The 26,128-nt window shown below is 35.3% G+C and overlaps 1 protein-coding gene across 1 annotated transcript in view; it reads left to right on the plus strand.

Annotated features, from left to right (window-relative positions):
- SLC41A2 (solute carrier family 41 member 2) overlaps nt 1-26,128 on the plus strand; it is a 136,140-nt gene that overhangs the window by 51,523 nt on the left and 58,489 nt on the right. Inside the window, exons 4-6 of the mRNA XM_060164613.1 lie at nt 11,118-11,189; nt 14,473-14,617; nt 18,091-18,237. Of these exons, the coding sequence (XP_060020596.1) occupies nt 11,118-11,189; nt 14,473-14,617; nt 18,091-18,237 (364 nt within the window). The remainder of the gene's footprint in view (nt 1-11,117; nt 11,190-14,472; nt 14,618-18,090; nt 18,238-26,128) is intronic.

Below are 26,128 nucleotides of genomic sequence, written 5' to 3' on the forward strand. Positions count from 1 at the left end.
TGTGACACTTTTAGATCCGAGGTTTAAATGCAAATTTTTCTCAAGTGATCATGTGAAGCAGTAAGTACATGTAAAAACATTAAAATTTTAAAATGTGTTAGGACAACACCCTTTGACTCATCTGAAAATATTTAGAAAGCATCATCATCAAGCAATATACAAAGTTTCAGTTTATGCAATTATTTCAATGAAATTGCATCATCACTATTAACCAAAATGTCAAACCTGGGAATTAAAGAGGATATAAGTCCTTTATCAATTATATTTATTTCCTAATATAATATTTAGGAAAGAAAGCCTAATAATTTGATAACACCATCATTCTCAGCAGTATCTAGACTGGCAAAAGTAGCCAAAAACATTCTTGATTGTTTAATGACTTCATTTGAAAGTGGGCATGTATATAGTATTACAAATATGAAGTATAGTGACCACAGGATCAATCTAGCAGCCCTCAGTGCTAAGAACTTATTTCTCAAAAATTTAATAATAAGATGGTAATAAGATTTTTAAAATTTGATTAAATTTCACATTTGTTCTAATCTCCTAGACGTTCATCATATAATGGTGACATTTGGTGTCAGCTGAATATTGATTTTAACACTTGGCATCCAACTGGAATGTGTGTCTAGTATACCTCTAGCTTTTGTCTTCAAAAACAAAACAAAAACTTTTATGTAGTTTTATTAAGGTTTTCAAAGTCAGTGAAATTACATGCATGTGTTCCATCTGCCATCTTTTCCCAGTGGTCTACCCTTGCATTGTGTTTTAAGAGCTGATGGGTTACCTAGATAGAACTCAATCCAAGAGTCTTTTTGACAGGAGAGGAGAATAAAGAAGAGGTCTTGAAAAACAAGAGTGGCAACATTTAAGGGAGAAGAAAGTTATTAGAATGAGAGTTAAAAGGTGGCTTTAGGTACATTTTATTAGAAAATGAACTTTGTTCTGATACATGTAGTTAGGCATACCAACACTTAAGCAACTTGCTAACTTTGCCAGGAAAACTGAAATTTTGGCTAACTTACCTCGAAGAAAATATTTCTAAAAGCAACATTCTTGAGCATTACCCAACATTTGTTTAGATTCAAATAACAGATTAAACATGCCAGTCCATTTTGAAATAAGCCATGCTGTAGGGAATCTGGTTAAAAAAGAATATGCTGCAAGTTAAATTGTTTAATTTGATTACGTATTACCATTAAAGCTGAATTTAATCTTATTATTTGAACTTGATTTGTTGTGGTGCCTATATTTTATATTAGATATTTTTATCAAATGTCTGATTATATTTATTTGTCTGTTCATATTTAAGACAGGAGAACTCCAAAGCTGATTAGAAGCTCAGCTCAGCTCACTGCAGGGTCATCTAGCTGGACCTTTCTTTGGGGAGATGGGATGGAGTCGCTATTTTCCATAGGTCAGGAATTGGGTCACTGATTATAAGATATCTGAGCCGTAAACTAAAGGAATTACTCAGTTCTCTAAGCAATTAAAACACCATAAACTAGATGAATATACCATGTTATCATGGCTTGATGCCATGAGTTACTACTTTTCCATCTACTCATTTGTTTACTTTTATTTTTTGAGGCTCTTTGAGATAAGAATGTCCCCTTTATTGCCAGGGCCAGAGACAGAACTGTTGTTGATTTGTTATATTAGTGGTTCTCAACATGTGTCCTTCTGAACAGCGGCATCAGCAGCTTGTTAGAAGTGCAAGGTCCCAGCCCCACTCCAAGGCTACTGAATCAGAAACTCTGGGGTGTGGCTCAACATCTGTATTTTAACAATCTTTCCAGATGATTCTGATACACATCAAAGTTTGAGAACCACTGTGTCACATGAACAGCATGGAGGCCGATAGGGCTGGGACCAAGTGAGAGAGGGGGAAAATCACAGGGTGTGAGATCACCTGTGGGTCATTGTGAGGACGTGGGTCATTGTGTGAAATGGGAAGCCTTTGGAAAGTTTTGAACAGTTGAGTGATGTGATTTGATAGATATTTTTAACAGATTATTTTGACTGTTGTGTTGAGACAGAGCTATAAGAGGCCAAAGACCAAAGCAGGGAGGCAAGTTGAGAGTCTGTTGGAATAATACTGCAGTCCAGAGTTGAGGTTGGCCTGGATCAGGGTGGGGTAGTAACAGGGGATGTAGTGAGACATAGTTGAAGTCCAGAACTCATTTTCAAAGAGAGTTGTCAGAATTGGCTGATTGATTAGCTGAAATTAAAGACCAGGAGTTGTCACTTGAAATTTTCTCTGGATCTGAGAGGGGTAAAAGTAACCAAATTAGAAGATGGAAAGCTAGTAACTTGTGGCATCAAGCTAAAATGACATGGTATATTCATCTAGTTTGTGGTGTTTTAATTACTTAGAGAATTTGATCTCAAGTTTCCTAGGCAGAGTACTACCATTCTGATAGAGTGCTGGAGAATCATTGTCAGCTGTATTCCAGCTCCGATGCTCTATTTGCTATTAAAGCAATTCTGGGTTAATGACTTCTCAACAACAAAAACCCCAAAGCCTCACCTTCTCTGGCTGTTCTCTACTTGAAATTTTTATTACCCTTGACTTTGAGACCCCACACCCTCCTCACTCACCTCTTTCATGGTTTCTGCTTAGTTTACTTTTTTCTTTGCTCATCCTCTTGATTTGAGGTTTTCTTGAAGTTTCAGTACCTTTGTCTTACATGTTCTCCATCAGTAATTTCATGTCCTGGCACATTGCTGACTCTCAGATTTGTATCTCCGATCTCTTTCCTGTCCTCCGGAGCTGATTGCACCACTCTCTACCTTCAAAATTAAACTCATTATCTTCTCTCACTCTAACTGTGCTTTCTATCATTTTTGTCAGTTTATTAATGTTACCAATCACCTCCCCTCTATCTAGTTACTCTCTAGACTGTCAGTTCCACCTGTGAAATCCTCTTCCCTTTCCCTTATGCCCCACCTGCCACCACCTTAATTTAGTTGCCTATTGTCTCTAATTGGGATGCTGTAGCAGATTTCTAACTGTACTCCCTTGTGCCAGGGAGAAGGATGGATGAGTATAATTTTTTTTAAACTTAAAACAAGCACAATTTGAAAGTCAGCTCTTTCATCTATGGTCAAAAGATAATTCTCTTAAAAATTTTACAATTTTTTTTCATTTGTGAAATTAGGAGTAAAAATCACTATAGCTATAGAAGGCCAGTCTATGATTACTTTAATCTTTTTGCTCCATTAAAGTCTTTTCTCATTTTTATGACTGTCTGCAGTAGAATCATGTTAAACAAGCTTATAGGATTTTAAGGAAGGCCTATAAAGATGGAGAACTTAAGACATAAGATATCAGATGCAGCCTACTTACCCAATCCTTTGAAGGTCAGTTGTATTTCAAATTTGTTATTCTGTGAAGCTAAAGATTAGATGTTCACAGATAAAAAAGATATTCCAGTAAAGTATGTTTCCTGTTTTAACAAGGGAGATTTAATAATGACGAATCCAAATCAACTTTATCTCTCCCTCTTTTACTTCAGTCAAAATTTATTTCTAAAGGTATAATGATTAACTTGAATAATTTCTCCTAGATTTTTATCTTTTCAACTGTAGATATATGTTATAGTAGTATGTTATCTACTATGTTATAGTCGATATTCTTACAGATATGTAACAGTAGTATATAATTGAAAAATAAACGAGGTACAGTGACTCTGTAAATTGCTGGATTTAAGATCTGTTATCTGAGGTCTAAAATTTTTTGCTTCTGAATGCTAGATAGAAAAGAGTCAGGAATGATACTCACTGTCCTAATGACAGGATTTTTTTAAAAAGTCTTTAAAACTATTTTCCAGAAGTAAATTGCCTAGCACTTTTCCACTCTAGGCAAAAGTGATTTTTGTTGCCTCAAACCTTTATTCTTTGAAATTACTTTGAAACATTCTACCTTTTTAATTCATTAATTGAAAAAATATTTTTGAGCCCTTTTTATATGCCAAGCACTACTCCGTGTGCTAGGGACTCTGCGATAAACAAACCGGAAAATGTTCCTGCCTTCATTGAGCTCACATTCCAGTGGAGGCATGTGAAGTTGGAAACACCCTCTTTCCCTAATAATTTTACATTAGACTTCCCACTCAAACTGTGAAACTTCTAAAATAAAGAAAAAAATAGAGCCCCCAATAATGATGTTAATAACTATGGCATAATTTAGGTACCATCACAGTCTCAGTATTATTTCCTAAATTTGGCATAATTCTAAATTATATGTGTTCTTGTCATATCCTGATGATTAAATACAAATGAGATTGCATATTTCTATTGTTCTTAATTTTGAGGTATGTTTCTTAAGTTATGAATACCAACCCATAGTCATAGCTTTGTGGAGTGGAACTGCTTAAGTTTAATCTAGAACTGTTTCAATCAACTAGATATTTAGCTCTCTCCCTTCTCCCTTCTTTGAAGCTTTATTGAGGTATAATTGACATACAAGAAACCACACAAATTCAGTCTTAATTTGATGAGTTTCAGTACACAGTATGTACCTGTGAAACCATCACCACAATCAAGACTGTGAACAGATGCATCACCCCTGTACATTCAGAAAGATATTAGTGTGGGTGGGTGGGTGTGTGTGTGTGTGTGTGTGTGCGCGCGCGCGTGTTTTAGTATATTGTTTTATTATCAAATATTTCAAGGGTGTAAAATTCTAATAAAGTGGTTGAGTGAAACTTCCCAGAGAATAACATTTACAAAATCTGGATAATATATTATTTGCAGGCAATGGAAGGTGATCAAAAGCAGGTAGAAACTAGAGTTTACCCTTAAAGACCATAACTACAGTGGGTAAGAGTTGCAAAGTTTGTGGCTTGTTTTGCTTGATGGAATTCCCCAATCCTTGGGTCTCATGTGGTAGAAAACCCACAGTCTTACCAGCTTGAGGTGGTAAAGGTCAGGGAGTCTGGCAAATGAAAAAAAAGAAGAAGAAGAAAAGTAGGCAGAGATGTGAGAGGGTCCCATACTTGAAAGACAAACACACTGGCTAAAACTTACGAGTTTTTGCATTTTTGACTAAGTGCCTTCTGTTACTATGCCCAGCTATAGTGGCAGAAAATTGAAGTTTTGTTGGCTTGAATTATCAGATAACAGAGCTTGGAGGTGACAGAGCAGGTGGAAATTTATGGGGAATTCCCAGCAGCAGAGAACTGCAGAGAGGATGAGCCCCAAAATCTGAGTATTAATTCTCTCCAAATCTTTGGCTGACCATTAAACTACACAGGTGCAGGGGAGATCCCCAAAAGGCTGGACTAAAAGTTAGTAGCTGAAGGAACCAAGCAGAGATATGAGCTGCTCCACATTGTGGAAGAGACAACAGTTTGTAGTTTGAGTCTAGGCAAATTAACTGACTATTAGAAGGAAAATCCAGTTATCCTCAGAAGAACATAGCATTATCCAGAGTTATTATAACATATTATTACACTGTCTAGTTTTCTACTGAAATCACTAGATGTGGAAAGAAACACAAAAGTGTGATTCATATTCAGTCAATGGAAAGTGACTCAAATTGGGCCTGGATGTTGGACTTAACAAAATCTTCCAAAACAACTAGTAGAAATATGTTCAAATAACTAAGGGGAAAAAATGTTCAAAGAATTAAACAAACGTGTCTTAATGAGTGAATGTATCAGATTGGTGATAGCAGAAGAAAGAATTCATGAACTTGAAGATAGATCAATAGAAATTATTCAATATGAAAAATTCAGAGGAAAAAATTGAATAAATATAAATAAAGCCTTGGATATCTGACAATATAATGATGTTAAACATATATGTGATATATTGGTATACTAAATATGGTAAAATTTTAGTATTTGACAAAACCAGGTAGTGGGAATATAAATGTTATTTTTTAAAAGCATAAAAGCAATTACTGCTGAATGAAATTATCTTTTTAAAATTAAACTTTATTGAAGTATAATTTACATGTAATAATATATGCCCATATTAAGCGTACAGTTTGATGAGTTTTGACAAATATATTAAATGTGTAACTATCACCACAAACAAGATATAGAATATTTCCCTCACCCCAAAAAGTTCCCTTATGCTCCTTTGCTGTTAATCCCACTGCCAGGTAATCCCTCTGGTCTCAGGTAATCACTGCCCTTTCAATCACTAGTTTAGGATTTGATATAAATAGTATCATAATTTTTCTCATTCATTATTTGAATAACAGTGTTTGCCAGGTTTCTCCATTATAAAGTTACATTTTACCTCTTGATATATTACTAAATAACCTGTAGGAAGGTACTTTGAGACTGCAGACATATCCTGTTACTTAACAAACTTTAGCCAATTATCTTAGCATATATTAATGATTTTTGTCTGAATCCATTTTTACATTGAAGGCTGCTGAATTGTCATTTTCTAACTGTTATTCCTTCTACATTTTTTACTTAGCATTCTACTAAGGAAAAGATCTCCCTGTCTTTCTTATCTCCCTCTCTTCCTCCCTCCCTCTCTCTCTCCCTCCCCTCCCTTACCTCTATCTGTCTATCTACCTATCTATCTATCTATCTATCCATCCATGCATCCATCCATCCACTCTCAGTATGGACTCAATAGACTCTTATTTTATTCAATGAGTCATAATCCATTACTGCTGTTATTCATTTTGATGCCCAGATTGTCTCAGATTTGGCTAGGGGGAAGCCCTTTCAAACTGGTTCCTGTGTTGTTTTGACATGCCCTTATTATGTTTTGAGTACTTTGTTACTTTCTGGCATAAGATATTCCAGGCTCATCTTATACTTCCCTGTCCCAGCCCTGGAACCAGCCATTTCTCTAAGGAGCCTGCTTTTAGTGGGGAATAGTATTTAGAGATTTTAGGCTTTTTAAGCTGAGTAGTTCCTTACTACTTCTAGATTCCACATTTATGGTATTTTCTTCTATCATTTTAACTGATATTTTTAAAGGACTTTATCCTTATTTATTTTATGTAATAAAGTTTAACATCATAACTACCCAAGAAGTACCATTTTCACTAACACTAATATTTTACAGGACTGTTTGCATATTTCTAAATTTGATTTGTGGTCTTCATGAGAGAGGTCATTTAGTCAAATCTTCATACTTTGTGCAAGACGGCCAGTGTGTCCTTCTAGACAGATGAGAGTCAACCTTAAATCAACCTTAAAACTTCAGAAGAGCAGATTTTACAGCCTCTGGGGAAAACGTACCAATAATCAGTGGCTAACACTCAACGATTATACGCATTTTATGCTCACTTCTCTAAAGGGAAACATTTCTTTCCTAAAAGCCTTGCCCCACTTTCTTCCCATTTCTTTGTTTTCCTTCTACTCCTTCCACTTTTTTTTATTCTTCCTGTTATTCTCTTCCAAATGTTTAGTGTCTTACTGGATATGGGCCATTTTTTAGCTACTCTCCAGTTCCTTATATTTTTAGAGTGGTCTTAGTTTATATTATGATTTTCATCTTAATACTCTTTGAATTTTAATGTTATTTATGTTGTAGGACCTACATTTAGACAAAAAGCTGAGATTATTTCTTTTTCTAGTTGCCAGTGTTTTAATTCACCAATTAATGTTTTTAAATAAAATTTCTCATTATACCAGTACTATTTTTTCAGTGATGAAAATTTGAAAAATTCCCTAAAGAACAAAGAAGAAAATAAAAATCATCCATAGACTCATCACCCAGAAATAACAATAGCTTTTTTTTTAATATACCTATTTTTTGAGCTCAGACGTAGAGAATGGACTTGAGGACATGGGGAGGGGGAAGGGTAAGCTGGGATGAAGCGAGAGAATAGCATTGACATATATACACTACCAAATGTAAAACAGATAGCTAGTGGGAAGCAGCCGCATAGCACAGGGGGATCAGTTCAGGTGCTTTGTGACCACCTAGAGGGGTGGGATAGGGAGGGTGGGAGGGAGGCACAAGAGGCAAGAGATATGGGGATATATGTACATGTATAGCTGATTCACTTTGTTATACAGCAGAAACTAATGCAACATTGTAAAACAATTATACTCCAATAAAGATGTTTTAAAAAATTTAAAAATAAAGACTAATACTTCAATGGAGACTTTCAGTGCCCTTGTTTCAAGTATTTACATATTAAATGTACATTTTCTAGTATCAATTTTAGTAACTATATTTGTATATGTATAACTATATTTGTGTGTATATAACAATTATAATAACTATATTTGTATTTATATTTCAAAGTCATCTCAACTCACTTTTATCTTTAGCCCCAGTAAATCTTGGGTCCTACCCGTAACTCATATACTTGAGGGTCAGACAAATAACATACACATTTATGGAGGGGAAGGGTGTAGGGATTATAAAAAGTAGAGACTGCAGACTCCACCTAAAGGCATTCAGATTCAGAAAGTTAAAACCGCTGTGTTGGCCAAACAGAGCACATCTTCAGGCTGTTGGCTATCTCAGCTCTACTCTTTCCTAAAAGACTAGTTAGTATATCTGCAGAAATAGTGGCCTGGTTTCTGATACTTTAAGATAGATGTAATTTAAATAAATCTGGATTGCACAGAAGTCTTTATCAGATCTTGCCCTAATGTGCTTTATCACCTTCCAAGTTCTTAGTTTCTCTAGCTGAGCACCATCAGGTCAACTAATCTAATAAAAATACATCCAACAGTGCTTCCCTGGTGGCGCAGTGGTTGAGAGTCTGCCTGCCAATGCAGGGGACACGGGTTCGTGCCCTGGTCCGGGAGGATCCCACATGCCGCGGAGCGGCTGGGCCCGTGAGCCATGGCCGCTGAGCCTGTGCGTCCGGAGCCTGTGCTCCGCAACGGGAGAGGCCACAACAGTGAGAGGCCCGCGTACCGCAAAAATAAAAAAAAAAAAAAGATCCAGCAAAGGCCTTTAGATAGAACATTCATGCTTCTCCCTTGCTACTCTGAAAAAATATAGATAGTTCACATTAATCCTAGGCTCTGGACAGTAGGGTGGGTTAGCCCGCGTCTTGGTGCAGTTTTTACAAGTTGGAGGCAACTAGGGTCAATTTTCTGTGTCTTGCCATACCCCACCCTAATGCCCATACCATAACTGTTTTTCCTAACTATGGAAATGGGTCAACATTTCTCTAGTTTTATTTTCTTTTTTAAATTCTTCTAAAAGTCTTTTCTTTGTAAAAAGTTATTGTTTGTGAATATATTCTACTTTTTAAGTTTCACATCATAAATTATATTTCATAAATATGAAATATATTTTATTTCACATCAACTTGCTATTTATTATTTATCTTACACTAAAAGAATTACAGGTTCAGAGACTCCTAGACTGGAAGGGACTTAGAGATTGTGACCATCATCATTTATAATACAATTAACTGAATAGTGTGAAGTTGCTCTGTCAGTTGGGTTTGGTCAGGAAAACAGAGCCATGTTATGTATTGTGGTAATAAGGAGTTTAATAGACCAATCTGGGCTTACACAAATGTGGGAGAAGTTGAAGTAGGAGGATCAGAGAAACAACCTGAAGCACTGGAGTAGGGGAAGAAAGCCATGGGTGCGTTGTAGTGAAGAGATCTGGATGCTACTGTATCTGACCAATGAGACCTTCCAAAAAGAATGGCCTCTCCTTCACTTCTGCCTTTCAAATCTTAGGCAAGTTCTTCTCACTGGCAGACTGTAAGCTGAAGCTCTAGAGAAGGGGATTTTGAGGCATGTCACTGCAGGCATCACTGGTAGTAATGATAGCAAGTGAATCTGGCACAGCTGCTTACCTAATTCATGGTGCTCATTCATTCTGTCATCTTCACCTTTCTTAATCTTTTCCTAGACCGTGATGAATGTGTGTCTCCATTGATCATCAAGCAGTCGAGGAGTCTTGACATCTTGTACTTTTTCACAGAATCATTTTAGATTGCTTCCTGTACCTACAGACATCTTTCTAAAAGTTATAAAAAAGTAATTTCTCTCATACCTATTTCTTGAACACTAAACCCGAGATAGGTTCACTCTTTAAACATTGCTTGCACCTTGTTCCCTAGAGCAGAGACTCAGGTTGCTAGAGCTGCAAACACAAATTTTATCAATAATTTAGACTTTCAGGCTTAGGAAGGAAATAATACAAGTAAAGACAGCAGGAATAATTATTCTGAAACACTGAGAAATCTTAATATGTGCATTTGCTTGATACTTTGAGACTACAGTCGAGAGTGAAGTTAGAGAATAGAATGTTTTCCAGATGGATACAGGAAGTGCTGATGTAGCACTTAACCTGTTGGTTTGAAGCCAGTGAACTAAACTCTAGTTTGTCCATGGTTAACTACCCATAAATAATTACCCTTATATATCTCCCACTTTACCCATTCATCTGTCTTCAGTGAACAACCATATAATGAGTAATTGAAACCTGGCTTAGTATATTTTTAATGATTATTGCTTTCCAAATGTCTGCATTAGAAAAACTTATCAGTTTGGGATATACCTTTTTTGAATCCTAAGTGGTTGAGAAGTATGATTTAGCTTACAGAGCAATTGAATATGTGAATAATAATATTATTTTTTGGAGGCTTTTTGATATAGCCAACAGATGTATACATTTTAATAGTGAAGTACATTATCAAAATTCACGTGAACTGAATGAATTTTTTATTGATAACAATTTTAGTCATGACTCAAATATAAATTATGTACATATGAATGATTTATTTATATCTGGGTTTTTTGGTCAATAATTCTTGAAATTACATAAGTTTCATGATGTGGAATTAAACGCTAGCAGCTAAAAATTATGTAATTATTTATGTTAGGCCTCAGTAGACAAAATTTGGCATGTTAGTATGACACTTGATGTTAGTTGTAAAATAACATCAGAGGGCAGGTAGATAGTACTAACTGGCCCACTAGTTCTTATGAGCTAGTAATTAAGTTAAAAAATTTTATTTTCCTAAACGTCCCAGGCAAGCTGAGTGTGAGATGCAAGACTTGTAGGGAATTTAAAATTATATTTAACGTGCAATGTGAGCTCATCGAGTATACTAAAGGATTATTTTTGGCTTTAAGACGTCATGTGCTGTTTAAGCAGAGTACAGAGCATGTGGATTATTCAGTGATACATGAAACTGTCCATCTTAACAGGTAAATATTGGGAAGATGGATTCACCCATTGAAAAGTGGAACTTAATAATTGGCAACTTGGCTTTAAAACAGGTAAGTGATACATATATTTGTTTACAGATCTTGAGCTTTACCTGTAAGAATGGAATAAATGTTAGTGCTCTTAAGTCTACCATTTAATTGTTTCAGGGGACCTAAAATAATAATTGGGTACTATGAACAAGTGATAGAATCAATGGATACCCATGGCTTCTGAAAGTTTTCTTTTCCTAGAAACTGATCAGATTCTTCTAAATATGAAAAATGTATGACATGCAAAATATAGAATAAATATATGAAATCTCTTCTACCATAAGTATATAATAGAGCCAGAATTTCAGTTAATATCTGTACAAATAAATATTTAGCACTTCATGGCTTAGGTGCTGTTTTTCTACTTTGATTTTTTTAAAAGTAAATCCTCTATTTAATTAAACTCAGCTTTTTAAATATATTATGGTAAGATGTTTGTTTAAGCTGAATTTTCCTTAATTTGTTAATGTTATCAGTGTTAATATAAATGAGCACATTAAATTGTCAATTACATATACATGAATTATATATAGATTACCTACAGTTCTTTCTAATCTCAGGGGAATATCTCTTTCTCTCCCACTACCCTCTCCTATCCCCAAGACACAAGACTGCAGCCCCCTAGCACCTCTTTAGCAAGTGCAAGCTTAGGAAATGCTCACTAATTTTAATGTTAGTTCAACTAGGACATAATGTTGAGAACATGTGGCAAACAATTTATTTCATGTAATGTTCAAAGACAAAGAAATAAAGGAAATTTTGGAATATAGGCTTTAAAAAAATATCTGTGCAACTACTTCTAAGATCACAGGATTAGAAATAAGAAAATCTGGTATCTAATCTCAGCTCTAACATTAACTAGCTATATAACCTTTGTTAACGTAACCTTTCTGTGCTTAATTTTCCTTTTCTTTTCCACAGTATTGCACTAGAGACATGCATGATCCTTTTCAACTCAAAACTGTAGGAATCTATGCTGGAGTAATAACCAAAATATCTAACAACCAGTAGACAACTATAAATTAATATATAAATTAAAATTTGAAAATATATTCCATTTTTTTCTTTAAATACCTTAAACTCTTACTAAGTTATATGAATTATACTATAAATTATTCATCAAATTATTCTGATAATTTTCCATCTCTGCTTTTAATTTTTCCTTTCACTCTTAGTCTCCACCCTTCCCTTGTCATCCTCTCTCCCCACAACTGTTGGTCAGGATGGGAGCCAGTGATGGCCGGGGATTCACTGATCCTAGTTGCCACAGCCTGAAGTCTGTGTCTTTGTCTCACTCCACCAAGGATGCATGAGAAACAGGGAACCCCACACAGGCCCATCAGGACATAGTCGGTGCCAGCCAGTGAGGCAGCAACTGGTTGGAGCCCAGTTACCTGTGGACAGAAGCAGAGGGGAGAAGAAAACAAGGTCAGGTGGGGGGTGGTGGTTGTGCTATCTCTGAAGCTTTATCCGCTAAAGCTCGTGAGGGAGTAGATGGCGTGGGGAGGGGCATGGGATGGGTTAGCAGTGTTCCTTCGACTAGAGGCTAGTTATGGAGGGTAGAGGTGGGGAGTGATGGAAAGGACAGAGGAGGCTTATGCTGGCATTAGCTGGGGTGTGTTCTTCTGACTATTAAATAGGATCCCAAGCAGATGATCTGTCACAGATTTCTTCACAATTGTACACAGCGGCCACCTCAACCTGTCCATAAATTGTCAAATAAAGCAAAGTTCCCAATCCCACTGAAGAATCATTACCTCACCAGGAGGGATGTGCCTTGCGCTCACATGTATTTATGGCTCCTGTTAACTTCCCCAGCTACTCCTTAACCCAGACTCTGCTCTCCTCTTGTGTACAACTGGGCATTTCCTTTGCAGGTTTACAGAATAGGACTTATTTATCTCAGGGGTGTGTGTGTGTGTGTGTGTGTGTGTGTGTGTGTGCGCGTGCACGCGCGCGCATATGCTGTAAGTCTTACATAGGCTCCCTAGCTCTGTATTTCATTTCCAAGAAGTAAAGCACTATATTTTATTTCTAAGAAAAACCTTGGAATCACAGTGCTAGAATTTAAATTATTGATTAATTTTATTTCTTTTACATACCATATTATTTACTAACGAGTAAGAGAATGCTGAAGTATCTTAGCAACTGGTACAACCATAATGGTGCTTACAGCTTGACTCTCAGCTCTGAATCTGCTGTAATGAAAGATGTGGGGCTGGAATCCAGGATATCTGGACTTGCTGGCCCAGGTTTTTCCATTAATTTGCTCTATGACAAGATCAGACTACTTGGGTTTTTCACCTGGAGCCCTGGGTTCCAGTACATGGATTGGCTTCAGAAGAGTCTAAGCACCCAGAAGTTCTACTCAAAATATTGAATGCATCTGTGTTTTCGCGGAGGGAAGAATCTATAAAATTTTTGCCAAATTGTCAAAGGAGTCTATGACACAAACACAGTTAAGAATCAGTGAACTGGATATTCCTTCAGGGTTTCTTTTAGTTCTAGCATTCGACTAATAGGATTCTAAAAGTAGTTGCCTTTTTTTTTTTTTTCCTGAGGGTTGCTTTGTGCCACCACTGTGGGAAGTACTTTATATATTTATGTAATTCATTTAAATATCAAAATAACCCTTTCATGTTCGATATGATCATTATCATTTTTCAGATTAGGAGCTAAGGTTTCTATAGCACTAATCACAATTGTGACTATTTGTGAGGTTATTTTTTTATGTCTGTCCCTCCCATTGACCAAGAGCTCTGTGAGGGCAGGAAATAAATCTGTTTTGACCACTGTTGTAGCCCAGCACTAAGCATAGCACCTTGTACATAGTAGATCCTAAATTAATGCTTGTTGGATTAATAAATTTAAATAGCTTGCCACAAGATTAAGTGGTATAGCTAGGAATCAAACTCTTATCATTTGGTTGTAGAATCCAATCTTTTGCCAATACTGTGTCTAGAGTCAGACTTCAGTTATGTGGATTGGGTACTTTTCAGTCTTCAGGTTGGTATTTTTTTAGGTGATCTGTGGGTTACACCATCAAAGTCACTTAGGGTGCTTGTTAAAAATAGATTCCTAGATCCCATTCCATACCTACTGCTGCCAGATCAGGGCACTTTGAGAACCCATCACCTTAGGGAATAGTAAAATAAAACACAGTAGCTTCTTCAAAAGGTAAGGCAGCTCAATTACCATATATAATACTTTCTTCTGACTCCTTGTATGCATATTTACATCATAAAATAAAAAATGCATTTTCAAAATGAATAATTCTGGTGGATTTTATTAAAACTTTTTTAAGGTTCAAGCAACAGTAGTTGGCTTTCTAGCAGCTGTGGCAGCAATTATATTGGGCTGGATTCCAGAGGGAAAATACTATCTTGATCATTCCATACTTTTGTGCTCTAGCAGTGTAGCAACTGCCTTCATTGCATCTCTTCTGCAGGGTAAGTAAATTTATAAATGTCTACTCTATAATATTTTACTTTCTAATTATTTATTTTCCATGTTAACTATTTTTATTTAAATGGTACTTGTTCATTATAAAAAACAGAGAAAAGTTATCTACAAACTTTTTAAATAGATTATTTCAGATATATTTATATATATTATATGTAATCCTTAGTGTAGAGCAAGCTTTCTGAGGTTGTGTCCCAGCTTTAGGTCCCCTGGTGCAGCTCCCGGACAAGATCAGGAAAATAGTCTAGATATTCATTTGTTTCTGTAATTTAAATTAATTGAGAATCTCCTGTCTGGAAATCGTGCAGAGGATTTACCAGCTTGTCATTTGAGTAACAAGTATTCCAGGAATTCTGAGTTTTAAAAGCAGTCCCTCTGGGTTTCCCTGGTGGTGCAGTGGTTAAGAATCCACCTGCCAATGCGGGGGACACTGGTTCGAGCCCTGGTCCAGGAACATCCCACATGCTGCGGAGCAACTAAGCCTGTGCGCCACAACTACTGAGCCTGCGCTCTAGAGCCCGCGCGCCACAGCTACTGAAGACTGTGCGCCTAGAGCCCATGCTCCGCAACAAGAGAAGCCACCGCAATGAGAAGCCCATGCACCACAACGAAGAGTAGCCCCGCTCACGGCAGCTAGAGAAAGCCCGCGTGCAGCAACGAAGACCCAACACAGCCAAAAATAAATAAATAATTTTTTTTTTTTTAAAAAAAGCAGTCCCTCTTGAAATTTTTTAAAGTTTCAGATTTCAAAAAAATTCCTTTACTGTTTCTGTGGCAATACAAGTATAACCATATGCTTAACACAGCATATTGTTGGCTATAGAATGTTAAAGAGCCAGAAGGTTTTAACGTTTAACTACATTATAATTTTTTTAGTTGGGATATCATTCTTTATATTGATTTATTAATATCAACTTTATACTAGAGAACTAGCTTATTATGGAACAGTAATCATAAAGACTTGGTAATTTTTATTTTATAATTGCCATCTTCTCATTTTAGATCACCAGCAAGGTTAAAAATGGAACACTCTACTGTCAGGTGATCATACAACAAAGCTAACTTTTTCGGCTAGGTTCTGGTAATTTAGAAACTCTTATTAAAATTAAGACCTGACTACCAAAATATTTTCAAGCATTTTATTTTAGTACTTAAATTGTACCAGGGGTAGTTTCTTGTCTTTATAATAGAATTACTAGAATTGAATGGTGTTAACACTGGTGAAAGCATAGTGAAGTTATGCTATTGGGAAACTAATTTCTGGTAAAAAAAAAAGTGTTAAAGCATTAGCACTCTGTTTCTTTAGGCTCATTTGCTTCTGTTTTCTCTCTAATATTGTTTCATTTAGAAAAAATTGTTTAAAACTTTTCAGACTAACAAGTATTTGTATTGCCTGTGATTTTTAAAACCATAAAAATTCAGATTTTTAAAATATATTTGTTAGCCTTCTTACTTTTAATAATGTGTGTTCTAATTTTATGATAATCTGACCTTTATATATGTAGAGCAGATACTATTGACCACCTTTTGTAGGTGAGAAAACTGACTTAGGTAAGGTGACTTGTCCAATTTCATCAACTTGTTCACAGAAAAATCATAATTAAAACCCATTTCCTGCCTCCCAGCTCTTTCCACTGGTCCATAATGGCAAAATATTTGTTTTCCGCTGAAAAGTTATAGACAGAATTCTTTCATAGGAGAACTTTCCACATTGATCTTTAAATGTGCTGATTTTGAAAAAAAAATTTATATGATCACATCTTGACTGATTATTGTATAATATGTTTAAGTTTTTTTCCTGCTATTGTTTTTTTCTGTTTACAATGATATTATGGGAAAGGTAAGTCCATAGATTGAAAAAGCCTACAGAATATAAGACGTGAGATGTTGAACAAAACTTCTACTTTCAATAATTTGGCTTTACGGGGTATTAGAAAAAACAGTTACTTACAAGCTATGGGACCTTATGCAAGAATTTAAACCTACTCCTAGGACCTCAGTTTTATTATCTATAAAGTGAGTATGTTAGAATAAAATCATTTAGAGTCATTTTCAGTCTAAAAATGCAGTGAGATTCTGGTTTTTGTCTATAGCCATATTTAGGCTTCCATATTGATTTATGGTTAGCACATAAATGAACTAATCTTAAATATTCTCTGCCCTGCATCCTCTTAAATGTGTTGGCATGAGAAAATCTATATAATCGGGTATGGCTGTAATGCTATCATTTTTCTCCCATTTCTGTATTCAAGAATATAAGGAGGGCTTCCCTGGTGGCGCAGTGGTTGAGAGTCTGCCTGCCAATGCAGGGGACACGGGTTCGAGCCCGGTCTGGGAGGCTCCCACATGCCGCGGAGCAGTCAGGCCCGTGAGCCACAACTACTGAGCCTGCGTGTCTGGAGCCTGTGCTCCGCAACAAGAGAGGCCGCGATAATGAGACGCCCGCGCACCGCGATGAAGAGTGGCCCCCGCTTGCCACAACAGGAGAAAGCCCTCGCACAGAAATGAAGACCCAACACAGCCATAAATAAATAAATTAAAAAATATATATATATATAAGGATTTAAAAGTATAAGTACACAGTCACATTTTCATCTTCATAGACAGAAACTTGGGGTTTAAAGAATATCCTTTACAAAGACTGCTTCTTGTATTCTGGCCTTCAGTGTTCAAAATTTAATTACTTCCCTCTTCTTAATACTTCAACACTTTTTAATAATAAAATGAAGCAAGCATTTCTGGCTACCACTATGTAAACAAATCTGGTTTTGTTGGCCTTCTTCCCAATTGCTATGTGTATAAATATGACTCACCTATTTATTTATTTTAAATTTATTTATTTTTGGCTACATTGGGTCTTCGTTGTCGTGTGCAGGCTTCTCATTGCGGTGGCTTCTCTTGATGCGGAGCATGGGCTCTAGGTGCGCGAGCTTCAGTAGTTGTTGCTCTCAGGCTCAGTAGTTGTGGCGCATGGGCTTCATTGCTCCGCGGCATGTGGGATCTTCCCAGACCAGAGCTTGCACCCGTGTCTCCTGCGTTGGCAGGTGGATTCTTAACCGCTGTGCCACCAGGGAAGTCCTTAAGTATGACTCACCTTTCTTTGACATTTTCATACTTTGAGGGTTAAAATAAAATCTTTGACTTTGATACACATGAATACATTACATCTAAGACATGCATGTTACTAAATTTGGAACTTTAATGTTATTTTACAGGAGCTCTTCAGGTCTCTAAATGCAGCATTGAACTTCTCAGATCTTTTGTGATCCCCACTTGGAATTTGTTGAAAGACATTTTGCCAAAGCATTCAAGTAAAATGTTTTGTTTGCTTTAGTCAGCTTATCTAAGCAGTCTAACCGGAAGTGATAACTGTTTGTCTAGCCTATGTATTTCAATATTTCGGGGGATTGATTTTCTTTAAATTATAGCAAAAAAAGTAATGAGCTTTATTTTTTTCTAGGAATAATAATGGTTGGGGTTATCGTTGGTTCAAAGAAGACTGGGATAAATCCCGATAATGTTGCTACACCCATTGCTGCTAGTTTTGGCGACCTTATAACTCTTGCCATATTAGCTTGGATAAGTCAGGGTTTGTACTCCTGTCTTGGTAAGTTGACTTGAAATTAACTATAATGCATTATTCAGTCTCTTTAAATAAATATTGTTGCAGCAATGTCATGACTCCGTGGTGGCCTTCATCTATGTTAGAACTGTAGTTGAGGCTGATTAGAACAATAAGTGTTACTTGTTGTACACCTACTATGTGTTGTGGTCCTCACATATTTTTCTCTTCTTAAAGAGTTTAAAACTCAAAAGATAAGGATTATCATTTCTAATTTCAGATGAGAAAACTGAGGATCATAAAGGTTATGTGTGTTACCCACTGGTGGTAGGAAGGTTGAACACAAATCTGTCATAGTCTATGAATTCTGCCCTTTCCTCTGAATGTGTAGCCACTGATGGGTCAACCCACAGGATTCTGATATGTGTGTTGCACTGTTATTTCAAAACATAAGGTTATGGTGGAGTTTGAAATTTAGTGATTTTTCCACCTTTCAGAAACCAACGTGGCAATTAATACTAACAACCAAAAATCACCATGAAAATGAGCCTGAGTGCTGTGTGAATTTGGAGTCATCTTATATATGTGATTCCTGATAATAGTAATAGGGTATTTAGAGAATGTAATGGATGGTTTTAATGCAAATTTATACTGTGTGGCTATTGTCAATGTAGATGTATATGATTTGTGAGCATAGGTTTAGTGCTAAAAGTTGGTTGTAGTTTCATCTTTTTTGATGCCAAATTTTTAAAAAATTAAAAGAAAACAGAAACCCACAGTAATACAAAAAAAAAAAAAAAAAAGAGCGAGAGAGACAGAAAGAGAGAGAGAGTTTATAAGCCAAGCCAGAAGCAAACATTTAATCACATATCCTCATATATTTTCATGGATTCTAGACAGATTTATGGTATACTTTAGAATAAATCTAAAGTATATTTGGTTTGTAGAAGTAAGAGTCTCAGATAAATGTTTTTGAACTAAAGAGAGGGCTTTAACCTGTCAAAGGCAGTCATTTTCTACTACTTTTGGAGATATCAAGAGAAGTTTCATGTAGTATATAAAATTACCATAAATTATTTAATGACATAAAAACAATACTCATTAAGACTTGATATGTATGTTAAAGGAAAATTCTCATATAGAAGTAAGATTTGTCTAGTTGAAGTAAGGTGGAAGACAGTAAATGATCAATGGCCCAAATGTAAGATCTTGTTCCCATAAAAAAGAAAAGTGTATTATTTGCAGACTTGGGTACTTAAATTACCATGATGTCAGCTGCCTGCCAAATACCAGGATGTCTCCACAAGTTGAAGCCATTGAAGAATGTTACCATAATAAATATGACAATTGTTATAATGATACAGACTATTACGATATTCCATAAGATAAATCAACTTCTGAGGAATTTATTTTTAAAAATTACACAAGTGATAAACTCCTTATAAAAGACTTAATGTGTTATTGTCTAAAGCTTTCAATATTTTGAGTGTTACAGATGATATATTAGTAGTTTAACTAGATCAGGAAATTTGAAAAGTGAAGTGTAATGAGACCATAATTTTGTAAAATAATTTTATTATTAAATATTGCTTAGCCTTTTCTAGGCCTTTACTTGTCTTCTGAAAGTTGACTCAAAGTAATTCAAGATGAACTAATTAAAACAGGGTCTTTTACATTTCGTCTGTATCATTTGTTTCCCTAAAATAATATTTTTTAATGGGCTACTGATTGATTCCTCAGTTAATTTAAAGGTGTTTCTGAAGTGCCAGTTTTGGATTTCTACAATAAAGTGTTTGCATTTTGAGCACTAGGGGGCCTCATAGGACCAGCAGTTGGAAGCCTCTTATTGGAGGTATTCTGAACACAGAGATTAGGCATGGGCATATTTAAATTCCAAGATCCCATTCATCCTGCTGAGTGGGATGCCTAGCTCTTGGAGACAGAGTTCAATTCCTGAACTATATTGGAAATACTTAGCTGTCTTTAGAGATAAAAAGAGGATTTCATGGCAGCCATACACTTTGGTTATAAATAGAGGCCATGAATTATGTGGCTCTCAAAGAATTGGACATTGAGAAAAGTCTCACTTAACTCCTCATGTAGAGCTTTGGATATTCAGAAATGACTGAACAGCTCCGCTGGCGTTCTGCTAGCTTCGGTACAAGCTCACTCTACATTCATTCAGTGTGCTACCTTTCTTTCACTCCTGATAAAATGTGCTGATTTCTGATATCTGAAGTAAATATGGAATTTCCCCCCTTCTCACCTCTCCAGTTCTCCAAAAAAGGACAAAAGAAACAAAGCTTTGTTTACGGTTACTGACTTTATTTTTGTAAAGTCTTTTACAAAAGAGGAAGTCTTTATTGCTTAGTGAACAAGGTTAAAGTTTTAACTTGGTGTTCAGGCCTCCTGGAGTCTTCATTCTCAAGCTCCTGCCTGCTCCTTCCTTTCTTGTACCTCTTGCCTTTCTTGTACTCCAGCCAAACTCAGCCATTTACTGATTCTCATACGCCACCTGTGATTTTTGTCTTTTCTTTCTTATGTCATTGCCCTCCTCCATGAAGCCCAGTCAGAATCCTCAATTTTTAAAACTAAATTCATATATTTCCCTAATCTTAGGTAATTTTTTCTCCTCTGAATTCCTATAACACTTTATTGACACTTCTCTTAAGTCATTCTTTATATTTGGCCAGTCATTATAGCTTTTTAAGTAAATGTAGTATCTTCCCTTATGATGGTCTAAGCCTCTTGAGGACAAAACTGTGTCTTTATTTTATTTATTTGTTTTGTTGACTCCATAGTGCCATATACATAGTGGATGTTAAATAAATAGCACTTCACCAAATGTTTTATTCCTTTTGAAAGCTATCCAATTAATGTGAATAGAAATTATTTAGGAAGTGGCATATGTATGGAAAATGAAGGAGAGTTATCCCTCTAAATGACTTTGCCACAGTACCTGTCCAATAACATAATAGATTGTAATGAAAAAATGATCCTTTCAATGAGGACATAGTATTAGGAAAATAGAGTATACTGCCTTAGCAGAAAGTATTTAGACATTAGTATCACCATAAAAAAATAAAAATGGCAACATGTGGCTAGAAAAAATCTATTTCAAATGAAAATAGAAGAGGAAGGACTTCCTTGGTAGTCCAGTGGTTAAGACTTCAACTTCCAATGCAGGGGACACAGGTTCAATCCCTGGTTGGGGAGCTAAGATCCCACATGACTCACAGCCAAAAAACCAAAACATAAAGCAGAAGCAATATTCTAACAAATTCAATAAAGACTTTAAAGAAAAAAATGGTCCATATCAAAAAAAAAATCTTAAAAAAAAAGAAAATAGAAGAGGAAATAGAAAGTCAGTTTAGAGAGTAATCTAAGCTCTAGATTATGATATGCTTAGGTATGACTTGTAGAGAAAGTATAAAGGCATTTATTCATCCATATGGTAATCTTTAAACATGTAGTTATTTTTAAAAACTATTATAAGGATCTAACGTTGGGCCAGTAACTGAAATACCTGTACGCAATGATTGTTGCCTTTTCTTTTTCTTGTTTGCATAATTTTAAGAGGTTTTTAAAGACTCTTTTTCAATTTTTTATAACTACATGGCTATGTAATTCTTGTATGTACATGATATATACTGATTTGAAAAATTATCAGCTTTTCTCTCTTTAGGCAAGATCTGAGAAGCAAAATGTTGATTCATTTCTCATTCCTCAAGGTTAACTTTAAAAAGATGGCCTAAGAAGCAATAAGCTCTAAGAGCAATAACAGTCCGCCTCAGATTGTTACTTGGGTCCTGTGGAGACTAACAGGGATATGTACAAAACATTCTAGAGTATCACTGCCTTGATGTGGTGATGTAAGTAGAATGTAAAATTATCGTGCATGTCACTCTTCTACAGAGTTCTGTAGCACCATATGATCTCAGTTTAGAGTGATTCCTAGAAGGTCAGTCTAGTGAGGAAATTCTGATGGTTATTATAAAGGGCATTTTAAAAAGTGTTTACAACTTTCCATGCCCATTGCTTTCTTGTTTGCACACAAACAGCTAATATATAAAAATGTCACTCATAGCAGCTACATATTTCAGAAGAATTTAGGGTGAAAATAATGAATGCTATTAATGAAATTATGTAACAGCAGTTACAAAATGCCACCAACAATCTAGATAAATGTGAAAGCCATGAATCAAAAAGATGGCAGTTATGTTTCGCAGTTAAGTGGAATCATAGCAGTTTGAACCACTTTAACCGTGTTAATCCTTACCTTTCTGTAGTTTACCTGTATCATGGAATCAGTACCGAGGTACACAGACATTAATTAGGCTTAAAATTCTACAGTTTTATCTATAGTCCTGTATTCGTTTCCACTGCTGCTGTAACAAATTACCACAACCTTGTGGCTTAAAACAACAGTAATTAATTTTTGTACAGTTCTGGAGGTCAAAGTCCAAAATGAGTTTGTTATTCAGGGCTAAAATGAAGGTGTCGGCAGGGCTTGTTCCTTCTGGAGGTTTCAGGGGGAATCGTTCCTTAACTTGTTTCATTTTCTGGTAGCCGCTAGCATTCCTTGGCTTGCAGCCACATTACTGATCTCTGCTTCTGTGGTCACATTATTTTGTCTTCTGTAGTCAAATTCCTGTCTACTTCCTGCCTATAAGTACACACCTGTGATTACTTTAGGGCTTACTCAAATAATCCAGGATAATCTCCCTATTTCAAAATCTTTGACTTAATCACATCTGCAAAGCCCCTTTTTGCCATATAAGGTAACATTCCCTGGTTCTGGAGATTAGGATGTGGATGTCTTTGAGGACCATTATTCATCCTACCACATTACACAAGATGATATCCCCAGAAATTAATACAAAATATTATTTTGACTAGGGTCATTTAAATGTATTTAATTTAGAAGGCAGACACTTTTAGGTTTTGATATTAATGCAGAAGTTCATGGTTGGCTTTTAATCAACCAGTTTCCCTCACTGATTGTGTCATAGTGGTTTTCTAAAAGTAATTCTTTAATTATCTATAAAACACCAATATATCCTAAAAAGAGGAATATTTTAGCACCTTTCTCTTTTTGTATATTTGTAATTTCCACCTAACTATTGGATTAGAATTTAGCCAGGGAAAAGGTAAGAGGGTCCTATACAATTAAACATACGATTTAATTTGGTGGGAGTGGGCATGTTAGATTTGCAGGAAATTGAATACATTTGCAGTAAATCACTTTAGATATTTTGATTTTACCATGGTTTTCCCATTCTTTTTTTTTAATGTTAAAAAATTTTATTTGGAGATAATTTTAAACTTATAGAATAGTTGCAAAAATAAAATAGTACAAAAAACCCTGTATACCCTGTACCCATGTTCACCAAATGTTAACGTTTTAGTCCATTTACTTTCTCTTTTATTCTGTCCATCTGTCTGTATGAATATATGTATGTTCTTTATCTTTTATAACGTTGACATTTTTAAAGAGTATAGTACCCCCTCCTTTTTTTTCGTTGTGGGAATTTAAAAAAATTGAGGTATAATTCAATTACATCATACAATTCACCTTTTAAAAGTGCACAGTTCAGTAGTTTTGGCATAGTTATAAGAGTGTGAAACCTATTATCTCATTCCAGAACATTTTCATCACCCCAAAAAGAAACTTTAGCAGTCACTCCCCATTCCACCCTCCCCCCAGCACTGGCAACCACTAATCTAGTTTCTGTCTTTGCCTATTTTAGACATTTCAAAAAATGGAATCATACAATATGTGACCTTTTATATCCAGTTTCCTTCAATTAGTACGTTTTCAAGGTTCATGCTTTAGCATAAATCAGTTCTGAATACCATGCAGTACTGAATAATATTTCATTGTATGGGTTAATAATATGGCTGAATAATATTCCATTGTATGGATATATCACATTTTGTTTATCCATTTACCATTAGTTGGACATTTGGGTTGCACCCACTTTTTGGCTGTTACGAATAATGCTGCTTTGAACATTGTCGTACATGTTTTTGTGTGAACGTATGTTTTCAACTCTATTGGTATATACCTAGGAGTGGAATTTCTAGATCATATGATAACTCTTTAACTTTTTGAGGAACTGCCCACTCATTATTTTTTATTTCTTTCCTGAGAAATTTTTCCCTCTTTGACTGTCTCTTTGACAGTCCAGGGCAATGATTCTGGAGTTAGGATGGTGAGCGTTTTCTTCAACTTAAGATGTCCTTCCAGAGATGTGATGTTGAGAATAAATTAAAAGCCTGGCATGGTGCTCCTCTCTTTACCTGAAGATGAAAATACTAAGACAACCTAGCAGAATAGTTCTTTTCAGTTGTGTTTAGTGGGTTTTAATGCTTTTAGTTTGCTGTTTGAGTCTATAAAGAGATTGTTGGTAACCTTAGTTGTTTTAGGAGGTAAGAATGCTTCCTAATTGGAATGTTATTTATCCCTATCTAATGGTTTAGCAAGGAGAACTGGAAATCCATCCAATAAAAGTTTCTTCATGTTTTAAAAAGCTATGGAGAAAATGACTCTATATGTAGCACTAGTTATGTCCCTTTAAATGGAAGGAAATATTTAAGTGAATTTTGTTAGCATAATTATTTTGAAGATGTGTTGGCAAATCCAGCTAAAGCCATGAGTGTAAAATTTGTTTGGGTATTATTTTAATATTTATAGTAATTGTTCCTACCTAATTTGAAAAAAATTGAGTTTCTATTTAATTTAAACATCTTAATCATAGGTGAGGAGATCTTTAAATATGTTAAAATGATAAAATATAAAATTCAGTCCAAGAGAAGGGTGTGAATAACAGTTGAAGAATTTTGTGAGACGTCAGAAAAATTTAGTAACATTTAACTTAAATCTAAGGCTGTAGGCTACAAAGACTGTGAGATCAACTCTGTGTTTAAGTTATGAATTCCCTACCATACAAAATGTGTATTAGAGTCCTTGAGAAAAATGCAGGAATGTCCTGGCTGAGATGTCTGACAATAATAAAAGCTCGATCAGCTAAAATGATATTACCAAAAATGTCTTGGGATGATGCAACTGTTTCAAGAATGGGTAGGCAACTTTTAACCCTAGGGAGATTTAGAACTAAGTATAAAAATATTTGAGAATCAAATTTATGGTATGAATGATTTTATGGTAAAGAGGCAGTACACATTTTTAAATATACTTGTTACTTAGCCCATTACAGTAACATGCCAGTCTTCTGATTCCATTTTAAAAGTAATGATTATGTAATTAATTTATTCTTGTGATTGTGAAATAGAAATCTTACCAAATTTATATACATTGCATGAATATTTATGAAAACATAAGACTCACCGTATTTGTACATATAATTTATTAGATTTAGAAAGGTTACTTTAAGTACTAGGAAACTTTTGTGAGATAAGTGAAATGTCTAAAGTAAATAGAATATTTCCTGGTATTTAACTAGGTTTATAAATGCAACCAAATATAATTTCAAACTCTTAAAAATAATTTTTGATTGGATGTTAGACATAGTGAATGTAATGTTAAGTGCTTGACTTGTTTTTTCCTTACAGAGTATTTGTTCTGCTCTTTGCTTTTTTTAAAAGATTGAAGTATAGTTAATTTACAATGTTGTGTTAGTTTCAAGTGTACAGCAAAGTGATTGTTATACATATACATACATACATATATATATATATATATATACTCTTTTTCAGATTCTTTTCCATTATAGGTCATTACAAGATATTGAGTATAGTTTCCAGTGCTATACAGTAGGTCTTTGTTGTTTGCCTGTTTTATATATAATAGTGTGTATATGTTAATCCCAAACTCCTAATTTATCTCTCCCCCCATCCCCCCACCCCTCCCCCCTCCATCCCCTTTGGTAACCATAAGTTTGTTTCCTGTGTCTGTGAGTCTATTTATGTTTTG

The sequence above is a fragment of the Lagenorhynchus albirostris genome, chromosome 11 (assembly GCF_949774975.1).
Source record: "Lagenorhynchus albirostris chromosome 11, mLagAlb1.1, whole genome shotgun sequence".
In the NCBI taxonomy this organism is placed as follows: domain Eukaryota; kingdom Metazoa; phylum Chordata; class Mammalia; order Artiodactyla; family Delphinidae; genus Lagenorhynchus; species Lagenorhynchus albirostris.